The sequence below is a fragment of the Amblyomma mixtum genome, chromosome 7, assembly GCF_055824585.1.
Source record: "Amblyomma mixtum isolate Tamu chromosome 7, ASM5582458v1, whole genome shotgun sequence".
Lineage (NCBI taxonomy): Eukaryota > Metazoa > Arthropoda > Arachnida > Ixodida > Ixodidae > Amblyomma > Amblyomma mixtum.
The window spans coordinates 38,695,632-38,712,696 of NC_143018.1; the positions used below are offsets into that span (position 1 = coordinate 38,695,632).

The 17,065-nt window shown below is 47.1% G+C and overlaps 1 protein-coding gene across 12 annotated transcripts in view; it reads left to right on the forward strand.

The window, feature by feature from the left end:
• The first annotated feature begins 3,420 nt into the window (after positions 1-3,420).
• LOC149335731 (C4b-binding protein-like) overlaps positions 3,421-17,065 on the forward strand; it is a 78,360-nt gene continuing 64,715 nt past the window's right edge. For 5 of the 12 annotated variants that reach the window (XM_089552318.1, XM_089552323.1, XM_089552325.1 and 2 more), the window contains exons 1-3: positions 3,421-3,733; positions 10,577-10,674; positions 14,918-15,097. In XM_089552318.1, the coding sequence (XP_089408444.1) occupies positions 10,602-10,674; positions 14,918-15,097 (253 nt within the window). In that variant the 5' untranslated portion in view covers positions 3,421-3,733; positions 10,577-10,601. Of the gene's footprint in view, positions 3,734-3,973; positions 4,241-10,576; positions 10,675-14,917; positions 15,098-17,065 lie in introns of those variants that run through there. The other 7 variants (XM_089552319.1, XM_089552321.1, XM_089552322.1 and 4 more) reach the window with 7 other exon arrangements.

Genomic DNA, 17,065 nt, shown 5'->3' on the forward strand with positions numbered 1-17,065 from the left:
CCTTTGAGAGACCTTTACACGGGCGGGGATAAAGACTATGGCCAGATTGATAAAGTAAAGAAATGTCTTTAAACGAGTAAGCTGGAGAGAATTCGAGTTCCTGATCGTCGGGGTCGGAGGGGAATGTCCGGTGAGAGAGCGCGCGGGCGGCGGCGTCAGCTGCCTCATTTCCCTCAAGGCCCATGTGAGCAGGAGCCCAAACGATACGCCGGTGCGGGGGTTAGAGCTGGCGCGAGGCTCTGTAGGCCTGCGTCAGCTCGCTGAATGAGTGCATGCGCTCCTTCGTGAATCCCCGATCCGAGGGCACCTGAGCCCGGTTTAAAGAACCTCGAGCTAAAAGGTTGGCGGCCTCGTTTCCGGGATTCACGGAGTGCGCGGGCACCCATATCAGCTCCACTTGGCGAGGCGGGGGTGCATCGGGCGAGTCGAGTATGCCAAAAGCAGGGACATGGACTCGGCCTCGAGCAAAATTTAGAATCGCAGTTTTAGAATCACTTAAAATGTACCGGGCTTCCGTGCTGGTGATAGCAAGTGCAACGGTGGCTTCCTCTGCAGCTTCTGGGGAGGTGTCTGGGGGGAGAGGTAGTGTGAGGGGCGGATAAAGAGAAGTCCACCACAGCTACTGTCGCTTCATCACCCGTGCAGGCAGCGTCCACCCATACGGCGTCCGGCTCGGGGCCGTACGCTCGATGGAGTGCCTTCGCACGGGCTCTGCGGCGCTGCTCATGGTGGGACAGGTGCATATTCCTCGAGAGCGGCCTGATGAGGAGCTCCTGGTGAAGGGGTCGTGGGATGGCGAGGAGGGTTGGGTCGTTGGCCGGTATTCTGATTCCGAGGGAGTCCAGGATATACCGACCTGTGGAGGTTTGTGTGAGCCTGATGTATTGGGCCTGTCGGTGGGCCTCCACCAGTTTCCCGATCGTGTTGTGGAGGCCCAGGCCTAGTAATCTGTCTGTGGGTGTGTTGAGGGGAAGATGAAGTGCTACCTTGAATGCCTTGCGAATCAAAGCATCCAAAGCATTTATGTCATGTTTGGATAGTTGTATGGGGTAGTGTACAGCACACGGCTGAGGACAAAGGCGTGAATGAGGCGACATAGGTCGCGCTCCTTCATGCCTCTGTGATGTCCCGAAACCCTTCGGATGAGGTGCGATATCGCGCCTACAACCTGCTTGAGTTTCTTGAGGGTGGTGGTGTTTTTGCCATAGTTCTGGATGTGCAGGCCCAATACACGGAGGGTGCCAACCTCAGGTACCGGGTCACCATTCAGTTCAATGACAATGGGGGAGCGGGGACAGCGGTGGTTCTTAGGACGGATGAGGAGCAGTTCGGACTTCTCTGGGGAGCAAGACAGTCCGATGGTCCGTGCATAATTTTGGGTGAGTGTGGCTGCTTCCTGTAAGGTGTTCTCTATGCCGCCGTCACTGCCGTGGGTGGTCCACAGGGTGATATCGTCGGCATAAAGGCAGGTGGGGAATAGTTGCCAATTTTCGGGCGAGGGGGATGAGGGTAATGTTAAAGAGAACGGGGGAAAGGACGGACCCTTGAGGGGTGCCGATACTCTGAAATGTGTAGGAGGGGAAGACAAAGGGCCGAAGTGTATCTCAGCTGTGCGGTCAGTGAGGAATGCTTGAATGTAGGCATACGTGCGCACACCAAGTAACCTTTCGGTCAAGTATAGGCAAGTGGTGGTTGACGTTGGATCATAGCCTCCTCTTTTGCAGCCGCTCTTGCTCGTGCGGTTACTGCGGTTACAGCCAACGTTTTTAGATCCGTTACAGCGAACTGTAGCTCGGTCGTAGTTCGGTCCATAGAGCTAATATACCAACTGTTCGGTCAGCTTCATAGATGGATGGATGGATGGAGCTACGCGATCGCAGCGCCGTCACTCACCCCCAACTGTGGCGTTTCCGACTATTCTGAATCAGTGTCTCTTATTTTCGGCAAACTTTGCACTTAAATGCTTTTCTGCTCGTTTGTTGCAATCATTAGACCAGATATTGAATGTTAGGACGTTTGTAGTTATCAAACAGCTTTATTTTTCTATTATTTTTTTGGCCAAAAGTTGCAGTTTCGCAACAAGTAGCTCACCGCCCCATGATGCTTTGAGCGCCCATGGTGGCTGAAGTCAACGTTACTAGGCTGAAGTGGTCTCGAGGGGTCGCCATGCAAACTCCCATAGACGTGCTGCCAGCTTTCCCTCTAGGTAAAGAAACACGCTTTCCTCCAAGCAGCGGCGTATTATGGGGGCTGCCATCTTTGATCACGTGATCACGCCGCCATCACTCGCCTCTTGACCGCTCGGCGCGCGCCTCGTCGCGACGGCTGCTGCGTCTTATGTTTCGGTTCCGACAGGCGGCGGATGCGGTTGTAAAGGAGCGGGAAGACGACACTGTGGTTGATCCGAAGCTTCGAAGGACATGTGAAAACTCTAATTTGATCACTTTAGGCGTGCGCCTGCTCGAGGCAACGGGCCGCCTGAATGCCGCTGAAGGCTTTGCTTGTTATTTTTTATTGTTATTATCTAAAACAAGGTTTAATGACCATGCGGTTGCGCAGGTCGTTGTCCTATTGTGTACATGCATGCGGAGGCTGCTCTAAAACGCTCAAATGCACATCGTACTCATTTGTTTACAACCTGTTAAAGGTGCTTAGGAAGCCTAAAATATTTTCTCTTGGTTTGCTAAACAAAAGGAAGGCGACAAAAATAAAGAAACAAATGTTACCCAATCATGTAAACAGTACCATGCATCAAGCAGCCTTCACAAGCTTGCATGCAATCGTTTACAAGGATTCCGCGATATAATTGTTATAACGCGCGCATGGAGAGCGTCCACTACAAGAAGTTCACAGTTATGTCAGCCTCACATAGTATAAAATGGTGGTACGCTCCATGCTCAATATGCGGACATGAAAATGCTCGAGGTCCCGTTGGTTGTAATTAATCAGCCGGAGTCACTTCTAGTGACTGTCTCGCATGGATCGCGAGGAAGTGACAACCGCAGAGCACAGCAGCCGTAACACAAATGCTTTATTCCGATTGTGGTCCACGAAAACCCTCGCAGATTTTCCAAGCTCGAGACCTTTCTTTCTATATTCGCTGTCTAGCGCTGGCGAACACGTGTGTTGCGTTCGCCCTGTTCGGAAAGGGTGGATGTCCAACCGGCACGAACAGGGGCAGTACATCCTTGTGCAGTTCGGTTCCGTGAAGCTCGCAAACGATCGCATCCCACACCTTTAACTGTTTGTCGCAATTCGTGCAATCCACAACAGAGCATGTATTTTCTCTTTCCACATTTCCACTGCTGCGTCGAGGCATACAAGCCGGCGACTTACGAGGCAAGTAATGACTGGTAATGGCGCCGTGTTCCGAGCGCACTTGTGGCGCCATCTGGTCTCAAACGGAAGAACTGCGCGCTGCGATAGTGAACAGCCCTCCAACTGTTCAGCGGTGATGAGGTGGGGGTAGCGGTCATCGTTACCGATGTTCGTCCTTCGAAGTGTAACCGCTTTGAGACGTGAATTTTAACAACATCGTAGAAAGGTCGCGAGGAGCTCCTTAAAAATTAGTCTGCGTATTCGAGCTTCAAGTGAGCGAGCCTGAGCTGGAAGGAGGTCCCCACTTCGCGACGACGCCCGACGCCACTCTGGACTCGCAGTCGTGCCGTTGCAGAGGCGATGATGCGAAGACGCCTTTGCATAGCGACGGCAGACTCCCGGTAGCGTGACACCCGTAAGTGTTACCTTCGCCTCGATCGAAGCTGGCAGTCTCCTTTTTAGAAACGCCCGCTCGAACAGCCCCTTGAGACTCGAGTGCGGAAAAAGTTCCGGTGGAGCTTGAAATCTCCGGTTGTGACGCATCCTACGCTGGGGGCGATAGCTGTGCTTCTTGCCTTGCTCTTTCATACTTTTTATCGCTCGTCGACCGCGGCTCTGCAGTTAGCACGGGCGTTACCACGCCCTGCGCTTTCAGCAGCGCTTGTGAAGAGGCAGCAAAACGCAGCCAGTCGATCACGGGCTTCTGCTGCTTGATCCAGTTTGTGTGGGCGTTCGCTCTGAGTGCTGCGGGTCTAACGGAAACTGAGGCGGCACCACCAACAATCCTATTGGTCACTCTCCGGCTCTAGCGGCGGGTTCGCGAAGACGTTGGGTTTGCAGCTGGAAAAGAAAACGTACCGACACTGAGCTCGGCTGCGCGTTTATGTCCGAGCACCTCCCCTCGATCCCGAGGCCCCGTTAGGTGAGACAGTTTTTGAAAAGCACCTTTCTTTGATATTCGTTCAGTTTCGCACGGTGGTGTTATGACATTTCCGTTACACTGACCCCAGTGGTGGAGTGTAACGCATAAACAACATGGTTTCGTCACTCGTTGCAAGCCGGGCCGGCAATATTGGCGCTATCCGAGGGCAGCTGAAGTTCAGTCGTGGCTAGAAATAAGTCGGAGAGCTGTCGGCATATTAGCACTGGGTACTTTAGCAAGGTGATAAGTGGGGATGGTTGGTACTTGATCTTTTGGCGAAAGAACAGTGCTTACGCGAGAAAGGAGAGCCCCAACTCTTCTGGCACTAGGTGCCCACGGCAAAACCTCATCTGAGGCAGTACAGGGGGAGATGGGCTGGGCATCGTTTTAAGCACTGGAAGCTCACAGAATAATTTTGTAGCATAATGCCAGACGAAATTTGGAGGTAACAGGTGTGCGGCTAAGGTATTTAAATGCCTGTACAGAAAGAGCGTTGACTCACAGTACCGGAAAAGGACTGCAAAACTAACCAGTAAGCGTGCAAGGAAACAGGATGCAGAAATAAAGAGTTTTAAATGATAAGTAAAAAACTATGATGCTAAGAACTGGATTAAAAAAAAGCGGACTGCACCTGCACAGAAAATGAAAAAGACAAATCAGCAAGGAACCATTCTGTGATAACTCAAGTGGCAGTGCCCTACTCTGAAGCGAAATCGGGGTGTTTAGAACACGAAGCTACAAGAGGAACTTTAACCAAGATGTGCAGTGTGTGCTGAACCCATAGAAACAATTAAAACATATTTTGCTAGAATGTGGCAGTACCCATGCAGATGTCAATACAGGCACAGTCGCACTTCCTGACGCCCTAGGATTTAGAGGTGACAAAGGTAATGTGAATAAATTGGCCATAGATGTTAGCAAATAGCAATTGTAAGGTTGTTAGGTCAAAAGTAGGATGGTGACTTGAGGTAACGAGTTCAGGACTAAAATCTCGTCGGATGTAAAAGTCAGTAGAATTTGTATTTAAAGAAAAATTGCAAATTTACAGATAATGCCATTAAGCTTGACAAATTGGTTTATAAGGTTTATAAAAATGTGAAGAAAAATAACTACTAAGTATGGTGGCACCTGTTTCAAAGGGGACCCTCCTAAAGGCCGGTTCACATGCAAGCGACTGAGCGATTGAGCGGCGCGTCGCAGCGAAAATTTCTAACTTGTTGAAACCTCGCCGCTCGTCGCAGCGATGACTCAAAACAGGTTTTTCCGCCGTGGCGACAGAATTCGCTAGCATTTCTGCTTTCATGTGAAACAGGCTTAACGTCCATCCATTCATCTTATCTATTGTAAGCTTTGTCTGTGCTATCATATCAGGGTCTCCTGACGCCAGGGGTGTCGCTGCACGGTCTAGTTTCCTTCTATTTTTCTGTTATCTGTATTAAAGAGGTTGATGCTTGAGTACAATCCAAAAGTGCAGACTGAAAAGACTAGGGCACGTTCAGTGTACGTGTACATGCTTTTTCAGCCTTTATAACTTTCATGTGCCCCTTTAGAGAACAGAGTTTTGTTCTGTACTGTGAACAGCTTGAGAAGCTAAACTATAGCATGACAAATTTTTTGCGTGCTCAATTCTAACTAGTTCGCGATATTTGTTTATAGTATTCGGTATTAAATGCATAGTGGAGAGAGTTCATTCTGTGCCTATTTTCATGCTGGATTTTGCTCAGCTTGTGTTAATTCAAATGGTAGGCACATGGTTGGTAGAAAATGCTCTGCCCTATGGCTACTGAAGCAAGTGACTTCATGGATGTAGCTGGGAGTGTTTCACAATCAGTTTTGTGCTCCAGGAATGTTTCACAATCAGTTCTGTGCTTGCAACACAGCCGGGGTTCCTTAGGCACTGTGCCATCACTTCTCTGGGTTACACAAGAGTGCTGCCTGTAGAAGCTCGAAGAAGGTTACTAAGGTGAAAGGGGGTGAACAGCACTAAGCGATGGGACCACAGAGGAGTGAACAGGCTACAAGGTCATCTGGTGTGTCCTTCGTTGTTCTCTTTCTTGACACTGCTCACTGCCTTTTCGCTGATAAGGGAGGCAGAAATGGGTTTCAGTTTTCCTGACAGAAAACAGTGGCTGTTCTATTCTTGCTGAAACGAGGATTACAGACCAGCTCCATGCTACACTGAAATGAAACCATATTACGTGTAAAAAATGAGTGAAAATTTCTGGGCTTTTGACAAAAAAGAACTGACATTTCTGCCAAAATGAAAGCTTCCCGATCCCTGAACATACTCAAAGTCCTCTCACAGAAATACTGGAGGTCCAGTAGGATCTGCCTTGTACACATCGATCGCTTCATTATACGCTTCTCGTTAGATTGTAGATGCCTAGTATGGGTCAGCAAGACCGTCATACTTAAAAAGACTACACCCAATACAAAACCTAGTTCCGAGTCTTTCAACTGGTGCATAGAGAACATTCTCCGTAAATAGTCTGTACACAGAAACAAATGAACCACCTCTTGCAGACAGGAGAACAATGCCTACGTGTGCTCATATGCTGAAAATAAGGTCTCTACCAAAACACCTGTGCTATACCATAGTTATGTGCATATCCAGAATACTCAACTCCTGAGATTATCCCGTGTCAGTTTCTGGTGCTCTTTGACCTCGGATGCTTTTTCTTATGTAAATACCATCAAACGATATCGAAGAGATGGATTGGCATCAAATATGCTGCAGAGCAAGACATGGAAAATGCAGAGCATGACCCACATTTCGAGCATAGTTTATTTGTAAATTAGCTTTAGGTTTAGTCAGTGTATGTACTGTTAAAAAAAAAGACCTTTATCTATGTGCAGCGTGGCCAGTCTGAAAACCATCAGCTTGGAATTTTGTTTGGTCTCCATGACTGCACAACAAAGATGGCACAGCCAAGTGCAGCTATGAGAAAATTTTCATGCCGATACATTACAAGCCCTGCACTCTGAGTGTAGCTACTTTTGTTTCCAGGGGCTAATGTTGGTGAATGATAGCAGCCCTATGCTAGTTGCAACATTGCTAACCACCAGAGGTTTGGGCAGAGCAAAAACTTGCCATTTTTAACCTTGTGTTTTGTCTCATTGAAGTGGATTTCAGTGACCCCACTGTTGGGCCAAATGTGCCAAACTAGATAACCTGCTCCATCCTGATAAAAAATTATGGGGCATCCAAGCAGTTTTTATGATGTGCAAATGCGATAGCAAGCGTAACTGCCTCCCTGGGTCACTGGACACCCCAATTGCGCTTTGAGGTACGTGACGGTGGGGACGCCAGCGGCCTATTGCTCCAGGAGGGGGGATGACATAATTTGCGTGCCGCGTTTCGGCGACGGGTTTCTATGAAGACGGAGTTTTCGTGCAATGAGCCAAGTAATGCTCTCACGTTAAAAATCACGAAAACTGTGCTAAACTGACCCAAACTCACTGCTTTCGAATTGGATGGCACTGTGTGCCGACTATCCAGGCAGACAGAACTGTAGATGTCGCCGCCATTTCAAAAGGTTTAAAGTTCGTTAAAGTCCACTTATGACGAACATGACAGTCACGCGGCATTCTTTCCTACGTCCCGAAGTTTGCATCAAATGGACAAAAGCCACCGTCCCAACACAGACTTCTGTGGTGAACTTTTTATGCCATATATGTATGCGCGAGCAGTCTTCGTGCCGCCGAAGTTTTGGCACATGTTTTCGAGCCGCTGCGCGTTTATATCTTGCTTACAAAACAGGAGCAGCACATGCGTCGAGGCGGAGACTGATCGATGCCCACAGGCTTGCGCGTCTTAAGAGTTCAGATTGGGTGGCCAATTAGGCCTAGCGCGAGTCAACCGATAGAGAAGGAGGGATGGGAAGGGCTAGAAGCGTTGCATTGCAGTGAAATCTCGTTAATGTGACCTCTGTTAATTATGAAATCGTATTTCTAACTGTTTGTGAGGTCTTGGCCTGTGCCTATGCAAGTCTATGGCGTCAGGCGCTCGCTCATTTGGACGCTACGAGTCTCGCACCGGTTAATTTGAAAGGAGGCTGCGTCCAGGTATGACCAGCACAGCAAGCAATCATCAAAATAGCCCTACTGAAACCTAAATTGCATGCTGCGGCATTCCGTGCACCTTGTGTATGCGCGCCGGTAGGCATGATGAAACACGAACTGCCCCTGTAGTGACTCGCACGGCCAGCACCGGCGAGAATGCAAAGATGACGAAGTGTGGCCAGCACGCACTAGCGAGAACGCTCGAATACAGCCCTCCTCGACAGCCCATGGTTACCCAACCACTCCTGCCAAGCCATAAGTGTTCCACAACAATCTTCGTGTCAAGCATGCCTGCACTCCATCAAGTTGATGAAGATAATCTAACACGGCCTGCCCATTTGATTTCAATATGGTACCATAGTTTCAGTTTCACTTTTCTTAGCTTAGCGCCAGCCCGCTGTGACGGCTATCTGTTGCGAATCAGTTAGCAAACAGAGCACAGCTGCATGCCGTTTCGGACCTTGATTGACGCCACTGCGCATTCCCCTCGCTTGCATCCATATTATTCTTCCATTCTATAGTCTGTTACAACTCAAGAGCGGAGTGGCTGTGGTCCCTCAAAGGAGCCCCTCCAGCCTTGACCAATCCCTTTAGACCTATTAGAGTGAAATTGCAGGGGTGGCAGATGAATGGGGGGAATAGGGGGGAATAACCATTCATGAAAATCAGTCTACGACGTTGGCTGGAGAGCCTCCTTTGAGGGGCGTCTGCCGCTTCGTTCTGTATCTTACCATAGTGAGGGAGCCGAAACTGCGCGCCTTTTCTTGACGCGCCCGCTTGCGAGAAGGCTCCATCACTACCACGTCAGACCGGGAAAAGTGCAGTGGGGTTTTTATCATTTTTAAGCTGTTCTGCTTTGATGCTCCTGGCAGTGGGCTCGCAATAAAGCATTGATAGAAATGTGAAAAATAGTCGATGTCAAGCCTGTCTCAATAGCAGACAACCATTGGGCAGTCTTTAATCAAAGAAACTTTACAAAGATGAAAGCAATTCTTGTCAGTTTTGTCAAGGACATTCGATAATTCGAACTCCGGGTAATTGGAACATTTTCCTGGCTCCTTGATATTCGAGCTAACGAGCTTTTGCTGTAGTGTTGATGCACTCTGCATCTGTCCTGCGAGGCTGATGTGGAACTCGGGTAGCCTCGCAGTGAGCTCGAAGTTCCTGCGAGACGAGGCAATGCTGGGCTCGTAAGCAAAATTTTTTCCTGCTTTCTGTCGCATATGTGTTATGCCCATCGTTCTCATGTTGTGTGCTAAATATTTTTGATGCTCATGTTCACGATGGAGATCGTGGCCGCGCAGCACATTCCCACATGCGGGCTTCTGGCGCCTGTGTCTTCGCTACAACCTAGCACTACGTCCAGGAACCTATCTGACTCAGTGCCATAGCCACAATGCACATTGTAACTGCCGTGGATATCTCATTCGAGCTAGGGCTGTGTTCATTATAAACGCACAGTTGCTTGGTGTTGCTGCATTTTTACACTTTGCCATTCATTTCAGTTGTGTAGCATGGTGACCCTGGAGCTCTGCCATTTGTTTAAAAAATGGAGCTCTATACATCGTGCACGGTTAGTGCAGGCTTTGTGTGCACAGCAGGCAGAAATGTCGGCAATACTTAGCCAGTGCAGGGGATGATCAAATCTGGCCTGGGCTAATCAAATCTGGCCTGGGCTGATCAAATCTGGCCTGGCTCACAAGCATAAGGAGGTGACAGGGTCTGATTAATTGCTTTTGAGTGAAGCAGTCACAAGTGGGCAAGAAAGTGTGATTGCACTGGCTGACATAAATGAGAAACTGAGGGATGTTGGTATGGAGGGTATCTAATAAAGCTTTTGAAGCTTTGTAAATAAAAGTGAAAAGCTACACATCAGCACATTTGAGCTACTGTGCTCAAAAGTATATTTTGCAAAGGTGTCTCCTCTTCAGTTATGCAGTGTAAAACTTAGAATTGAAGACCTCTCAGGTGCGCCTATGTGTCAGTAATTAAATCCACCTTTACATTGCTCTCACTCTTTTTCTGGTGTTGTTTGCCAACCCAAGAGATTTGAAAACTAAAAGCTACAGGCTCCAGAGTGCTTCTAAACCAATGTTTTGTGCTCCAAAGTGCTCCAGGTCTAAAATTTTAGTGATCCGGACTGCTCTTAAATTGGCATTTCTCTGTTCCAAAGTGCTCCGAATTAGAAATTTTGCTGCTCCAAAAATTGCTCGAAATCGCATTTTACCAGTAGCATCACTGGGATTTGATTATGAATACTGCTTTCTTCCCCAGTGCAGGTTGACGCTGCAGAGGCAACATGCAGTCCTACGGGTGGTATGGCGCGCTCCTGCGCATCATCCTTCTCCTCATCCTACTGGCGCTACCCTCAGGTTTGTGCACATTACCCTCTTCTATGGTTGTCACCATACGTTTGCCATTTGTCCCCGTATCACCATGTGGTTGTCCCCTTATGGTTGTCCCCATATGAGTGTCCCCGTATGGTTGTCCCCATATGGTTGTCCCCATATGGTCTGACGTCACCGCATGGTCGTCACCGCATGGTCGTCACCGCGTGGGTCGTCACCGCGTGGGTCGTCACCGCGTGGGTCGTCACCGCGTGGGTCGTCACCGTGTGGGTCGTCACCGCGTGGGTCGTCACCGCATGGTCTCCCACTCTAGTTTTTCTTCAGGGGTGTAGTCGTGAATGGTATTAGTGGGCTTCAGCACACAAAACAATGAAATATCACATCTCCCGGCAAGCACATTATGACCTCTTTCCTGCTGAGTGGATTTTTTTTTGTTGTAGTCAGATACAACTTGGGTCTGCAGCGATCACCACTCAGAATTTCTCCTTGAGAAAAAGTAGTCTGTGTTAAAAGTTCTTGTTACCTGAACAAAAATTTCACCATCATATGAAATTATGAGCTCAAGAATTTTGATGCCTCTGGCTTGTTTGATTTAGTCTAACATTAAAAAGCTGTTGATTTTATTTTTGTGTTTGGTCAGCTAATACAGGACGCCACAGACCATGACCCATTGTTACCATCTGGTGTTTGTTTTTTCTAAGTTATACTCTAGTATACATGCCATGTAGCCTTACTGGCTATGACACTCTGCTGTTGAGCACAAGCTCGCAGTTTTGGTTCTGACTTTGGTGGCTGCATTTTCGTTGAGGTGAAGGACCTAAATGCACATGAGCAGAGATTTAAATATTCATTCACTATGGCGTCCCTCATAGCCTGAGTCACTTTGGGACGTTAAACCCCCACAAACCACAAACCGTCATTAAAAAAAGCACAGGTTGCCAGGAGTAATCCGGGGCAGGCCAGAATGGGACACCCAGGGATCTTGGTTTTGCCGCCCATCGGTCTGGCTGCCTGCCGATCAGTTTACTATTGGCTGGACCAGAAGGCGCCTAACTTGACAATGCATGATGCGCACAATTTTCCATTTTTGGCAGACTTGTCCACTGCTGATAAGAATCGCTGAAGCATCATCGCCACCACGCTGGCTGTGGAGCAGTCGGGAAGTATTTAACCCGACATTTTCAATTGTGTACAATGCGAATTTGGAGCTGAGTATGCAATGAATAGTAGCGATTTCTTTGTTTCATACGAATTTAGTCTCCTTTATATCCAAATAGGCTTATTTTTATGTTGACTAGAAACAAAATCAATGATGGCGAGCCTGTAGCACGTCCTTCATCATTTTTATGTGTGCAGGTTTTGTCACCAGTAGCAGAATGCATCTTCTTCATCTTTGAAATAAACTATTAGGATCCCTTGATCATTCAGCACCCCTTAATCCTTTCAGGCTCAGTGATTCCAATTGGAATCGCCAAATTTAGAGGCCAACAGTCTTGAATTTAATGAGAAAGTCCTGCTGATTTGCAACAGTTCCGACATTTAGTAGTTTATCTACATATATTAGCGGTCTTTCACCTGTCTGACATGTGCTAGTATGCAGGAAAGGGATATAGAAACTGCATACTCTTTGCTGTCACCTTTGCTTGGCACCATGTCCTCCCTTCCACTGTGGAGAAGAAAGAGGACAATTTTTGTTTTTCTTTAATCACATGGAAGTAGAAAGAAGACAATTTTTGTTTTTCTTTAATCACATGGAAGGGTACAAGTACTGTATTTACTCGCGTAATGATCGCACCCTTGAATTTGTTGTCAAAATTAAATTTTTTTTTATTCCCCGCGTTATGATTGCACCCCGAACTTTCCGCTGCGACTTGTCGTGTGCCAAGTCTAGCCGACGATGATTGTACTTGCCATCTGTCAGCACTTGCTGACAGATTGTACTTGCCATCTGTCAGCACTTGCTGAAAGATGGCACGTGCAGACGACTGTCTTGCTCTGCCATTTTTGTTTTGATGTCTTGCACTGTTGGTTGGTGGCAGCTGCCTGTTGGTTGACCTGCAGTCATCCTGCAGCAAACGCGTTCCAACGCATCACGGGCAGTCTAAACGCGGTTGTGCTTAACCTCGGTTACCAAACTTGACTGCAGTTATCTCGAATCCCGGTTTGCTATTGTCACAAGGCTCGTCACCGTTCTAAGTTGCACTGCAACGAACAAAGGGACGTGGGAATCCGGAGCGAAGCGCCATTTGCAAATATCTTGCAGCGCATTTGGCGCGGTGTCGAGACTCGCCGTCTGACAGTGCTGTCAGGTGGCAGCACTGCCTCCACAGCCAAATACATCGCCGCACCGCCCGCAAGCCGACTGTGCCAAGGAAACACCTCTGCGGTGGATCCCTGCCGCCAGCGTCAGAAAACTCTGCTTTTCTTGTTATCATAAATAATAAGCCCTGGGATGCGGGAAAGAGGAAATTTTTCCCTAGGATCCGTTGAAGAGTGTAACAGCGGAGTTCTACTCTGCTGTTATTGTTGTTTTTAATTATGAATGGTGGAATTTCTCGTGCATAATTTTCGCTTTGGTAAATGCGCCTAGATTTCTGGATCTAGCTTAAGAATAGGAGGCACTTGCTTTGGTAAACAAATTTCCACCGCTAAAAAAATTCTGGGGAGAACCTTGGGGACATAACATTGCTACTAGTGCAGCTTTGGCATTGAAAAATTAATAAATTATTCATAAATTTATCATTTCATCATTTCAGTGTTTTAAAGCGCTTTTTTTTTTATGCCTCCATGAATTTTACTGGAACTTTCACAGTAGATTCTTTGGAGTCTTCTGATCCCTTGTGCCAAGTTGCATAGCCAGGGCAGCGTTTTGTTTAAGTGCAAATTAGTTTTAGGCTTTTCAGTTTTCGCAGTTCCCGGAAGGTTTCTGCAGTTTGCATTCTTTCTTTCCTTCTAGAAATATTGATGTCGATGTCATGCATTCCCACCTTCAAAACCCCAAGTTGTTTGAATCAAAGGGACATTAAGGACAAGTGGAAATTGGCATGTATCAACATGGTACCATGTTCTAATCATAAAGAAACCACTCTCAACAAAAGCAAAGCTTTCATAAGGTAGAAAAGAAAAAACAATATACCAGTGCTGCCACCAGTGGCTGGTTTCGTAAGTTAAATGGGCACATTGACACCGGTTTTTAGGCTCGGATCCCAGAGGCTATGCTGCATTGCCATTCACAGCGCCTACCTGTGCTTCTTAAAGTCAGGAGTTTGAATTGACTGACGGCAACATTTTGAAATCCAATTTTCTCAGGGATATAAATGTGTCTTGTGCTGTCCAAAAGACATGAACACAGCCAGGAAGAGCCGAACAATCAACTTCTATCGAGAACAGTGATTGGATGGAATTTTCGTCAGCGTCCCTTTAAATATTACTTTTCCACTTTGTTGGTCATGTTTGGTAATGTCGCTTGCGATGATGTTGCTGTAGGAAACATAAAATGAAGTATAGTTCAGACGTGATCTCTAGTTAGTGTTTTCCAGTGTGCCGAAAGCAAAGTATTAGTTGCATTAGTATTAGTTGTGTTTGCACTGGTCTTCTCGGGGCCCAAAACCTGAAGAGGGTACCGGTCTCTCATTAGACATGCTTGGTTATCCACCATAAGGAACGGGATTTTTTACAAGATGTTAGTCTCTCAACAGACCTTTTTTGGTTCCTGTGCCATGTGTTAAAGCAGCCGTAAAACTTCAGTATGAAGAGTCTAGACTGAAGTCACCTCTGAGGGAAATCAAATGTGCAGATTTTGCCGAAAACAGAGCTTCGTTTCGCATCGCGAGTAACCACGATTTCGAAACAAGCAGGCATTCGCCTTGATTATCACAGAAAATAACAACCTGTAGAACATTTTAACAATCTGGTGCCATGTGGTTTTGAGCAGTTATTTTTCAGAGTTACATGTAAACAAATGAGTGCAGAGAAGAAAACCGCAATACGCCAGAAATACATAAAAACATAGCCTCAGGGGTGTAGCTTTAGCCACTCTGCAGCTAGGCGAGTCGCAGCTTGCAAGTTTGATGTCTGTGGCTTGGGATATATTTCTTTCCTTCAGGTAAGAGTCCATAGGCAAAAAAGAAACAACAGTTGTTCCTGACAAAAGGGGATAACTGTAATGGACCTGAATATTAGACCGTACTAAAGAAATAAAGTGCTCAGGGTGCTCAAGTTGAGACCTCATTCGTACGGTTCACGGCTTTGGTGGAAAAACTTTCAGAGAGCGGAGAGGGCTGCCCCGCGCCACCCCCCCTGCCACACGGCCGCGTTCTAAGCGCTGGCGGTGAGGGGACCGGCGCCCTCGTCATCTATGTCTGCGACAGCGGCGAAAGGTCGTCTGCCAAGTGCACTGAGTCGGGCACCTGGTATCCGGCTCCACCACAATGCCCTGCTGGGAAAAGTTGGTCGTTTTTTCCCTTTTCGTTTTACTTTTTTGGCGACAGTGAGAGAGTCTGCCGAAAAGAAAGGCTGGGTGGTAGGCGCGATGAACTGCCATTCTCGCAGGTAGCAAGAATCAGAGCAGATGCTCTTTTCTGCGGCAAAGAGTTACCGTCATAGAGGCTGTCTGTACGGCTAGTGGGCAAAGCTTCTGACATCCTTCTGCTGGCCGTACAGCTCTTGTCATATGGCTTTCGAGCTTGCGTGCAGCTTGCCTGTTCTGGTGTGGCTTTCATCGGGATTGGTGTCCTCTTTGCTGCATCCATAGCTAATTGAGTGCAGCTGGGGATGGCACTTTCTGGCTTCTCTTGGCCTGGCTTGACCTGGGAGCGTTGCAAACAGCACTGCTATTTCTTCTTTGAACTGCTTGCCTGTCCAGTGAAATGGAGGGCTATCCAGTCTACCCACCCCTGTTACAATCCCTCTGGGGATTGACAGTATGTTTAAATAAATAATAAAAAAAAGGGAGGTGGCATAGGTGATCGTTGTGTGGAAGCTGTCACGGATAAGTATGGGCCTCTACTTCCTTCCACATCTGGGATTCTCGGCTGAGTCAAATGCCGAAAAGTCTGGCTTGAGCATGAGGCCTGACCTTCGACCTATTCTTCAAGGCTTATCAATATACACAATCTTTCATTTTTGTTCCTATTTCTTTCCTCTGAGCGGCATATCTGTCTGGGCTTCCACGATCTTCTTTTTCATTCTTCCTTTTCTGCTTCTGCGGCTTCAGAACTTGAAATTAGGCCGGCGCCATTGTCTCCTTTCGTTTTATTTGGCTCAGATTTTTTTTTTTTTTGGTAATAAGCCACTGCCACTTTACAGACTGTGCTGTAGCTTATTTTCCTCTGTTCTTTCCTCCATTTATGCCTCACTGGGATCTGAAGCTTGATGGATGAGCTGGCTGTCGTTGGCTTTCTACCCGATTTGCAGCCATACTCGTGCATTTTGAAGACAGTTTTCTCTAGTAAGGAGCAGAATTTCTCTTCTGCCCTGGGAATTTCCTCGAAGGTGGTGGTTCTCGGCATCCGAGTGTTGTCTGCGTTGTGCCTTTGCTGCCGAGGCTACTAGGCAGAAAAAAGTTTTTTTTTTGTTGCTGAGTCACTTGTTGGAGGACCTGTTGAGGGTTTTATGCTTTTCATCCTTGAGCTTGTGAGTGGTAGCTTACACAAATGATGCCAGCAGAGCTACAGCTCTTTGCCAAGGTGTTTCAATGCTCTGTGCTAGAGCTCTCTTACTTGCAAACTGCTGTGTGTTTGTGGGCAATTAAGGTGAGTGGAACATACCTGCGCTTAAGCTTGTTAAACTCACATAATTCTTGGGCTTCAGGCATGAGCTTCAAGCTGGGCTGAAGCGCTGCTTCAGCATCTTCCTTCTGTGGTGGGTGGTGGTGCCGACGATGCTGCAACCAACATGTGTCCCTGCTTCCTATTAGCCCTACCTCTTGCTACCCTTCAGTGCATGAAGCAGGTTGAATTTATTTCTTTTTTTTTGTTAAGCTGTTGTGGTATTGCTTACATATTTTTGTGAACCTTCATTTTTTGTCCTGGCTTTACCACCCTCGAGTAGCACAGCTTTACATGCTATAATGTCCACTGGTGCATATATTTTTTATTTATGGACTTGGGAGCGAGCTTTGGTTGAAGATGTATGGATGCCTTGTGACAAAGAGATTCATTGAAAAAGATGGATGCCACGTGACAAAACTAATGCCATGAGCCCTAACATTAACTGAAAACTGGATGACCAGTGGATGTCTGATGGGAGTTTATAAATTAGCGGAACTGTTTGCAAGAACATAACATATAGGAACAGAAGCAAAAGAAAAAAACTGTTTTCGAATTGAAGGTTATTAGTCTTTAATATGTTTAATGATGCCTGCTTTTTTTGTTATCTTTGATGGCATTTTGGTGCGGAAGATTGTTTGTTGTTT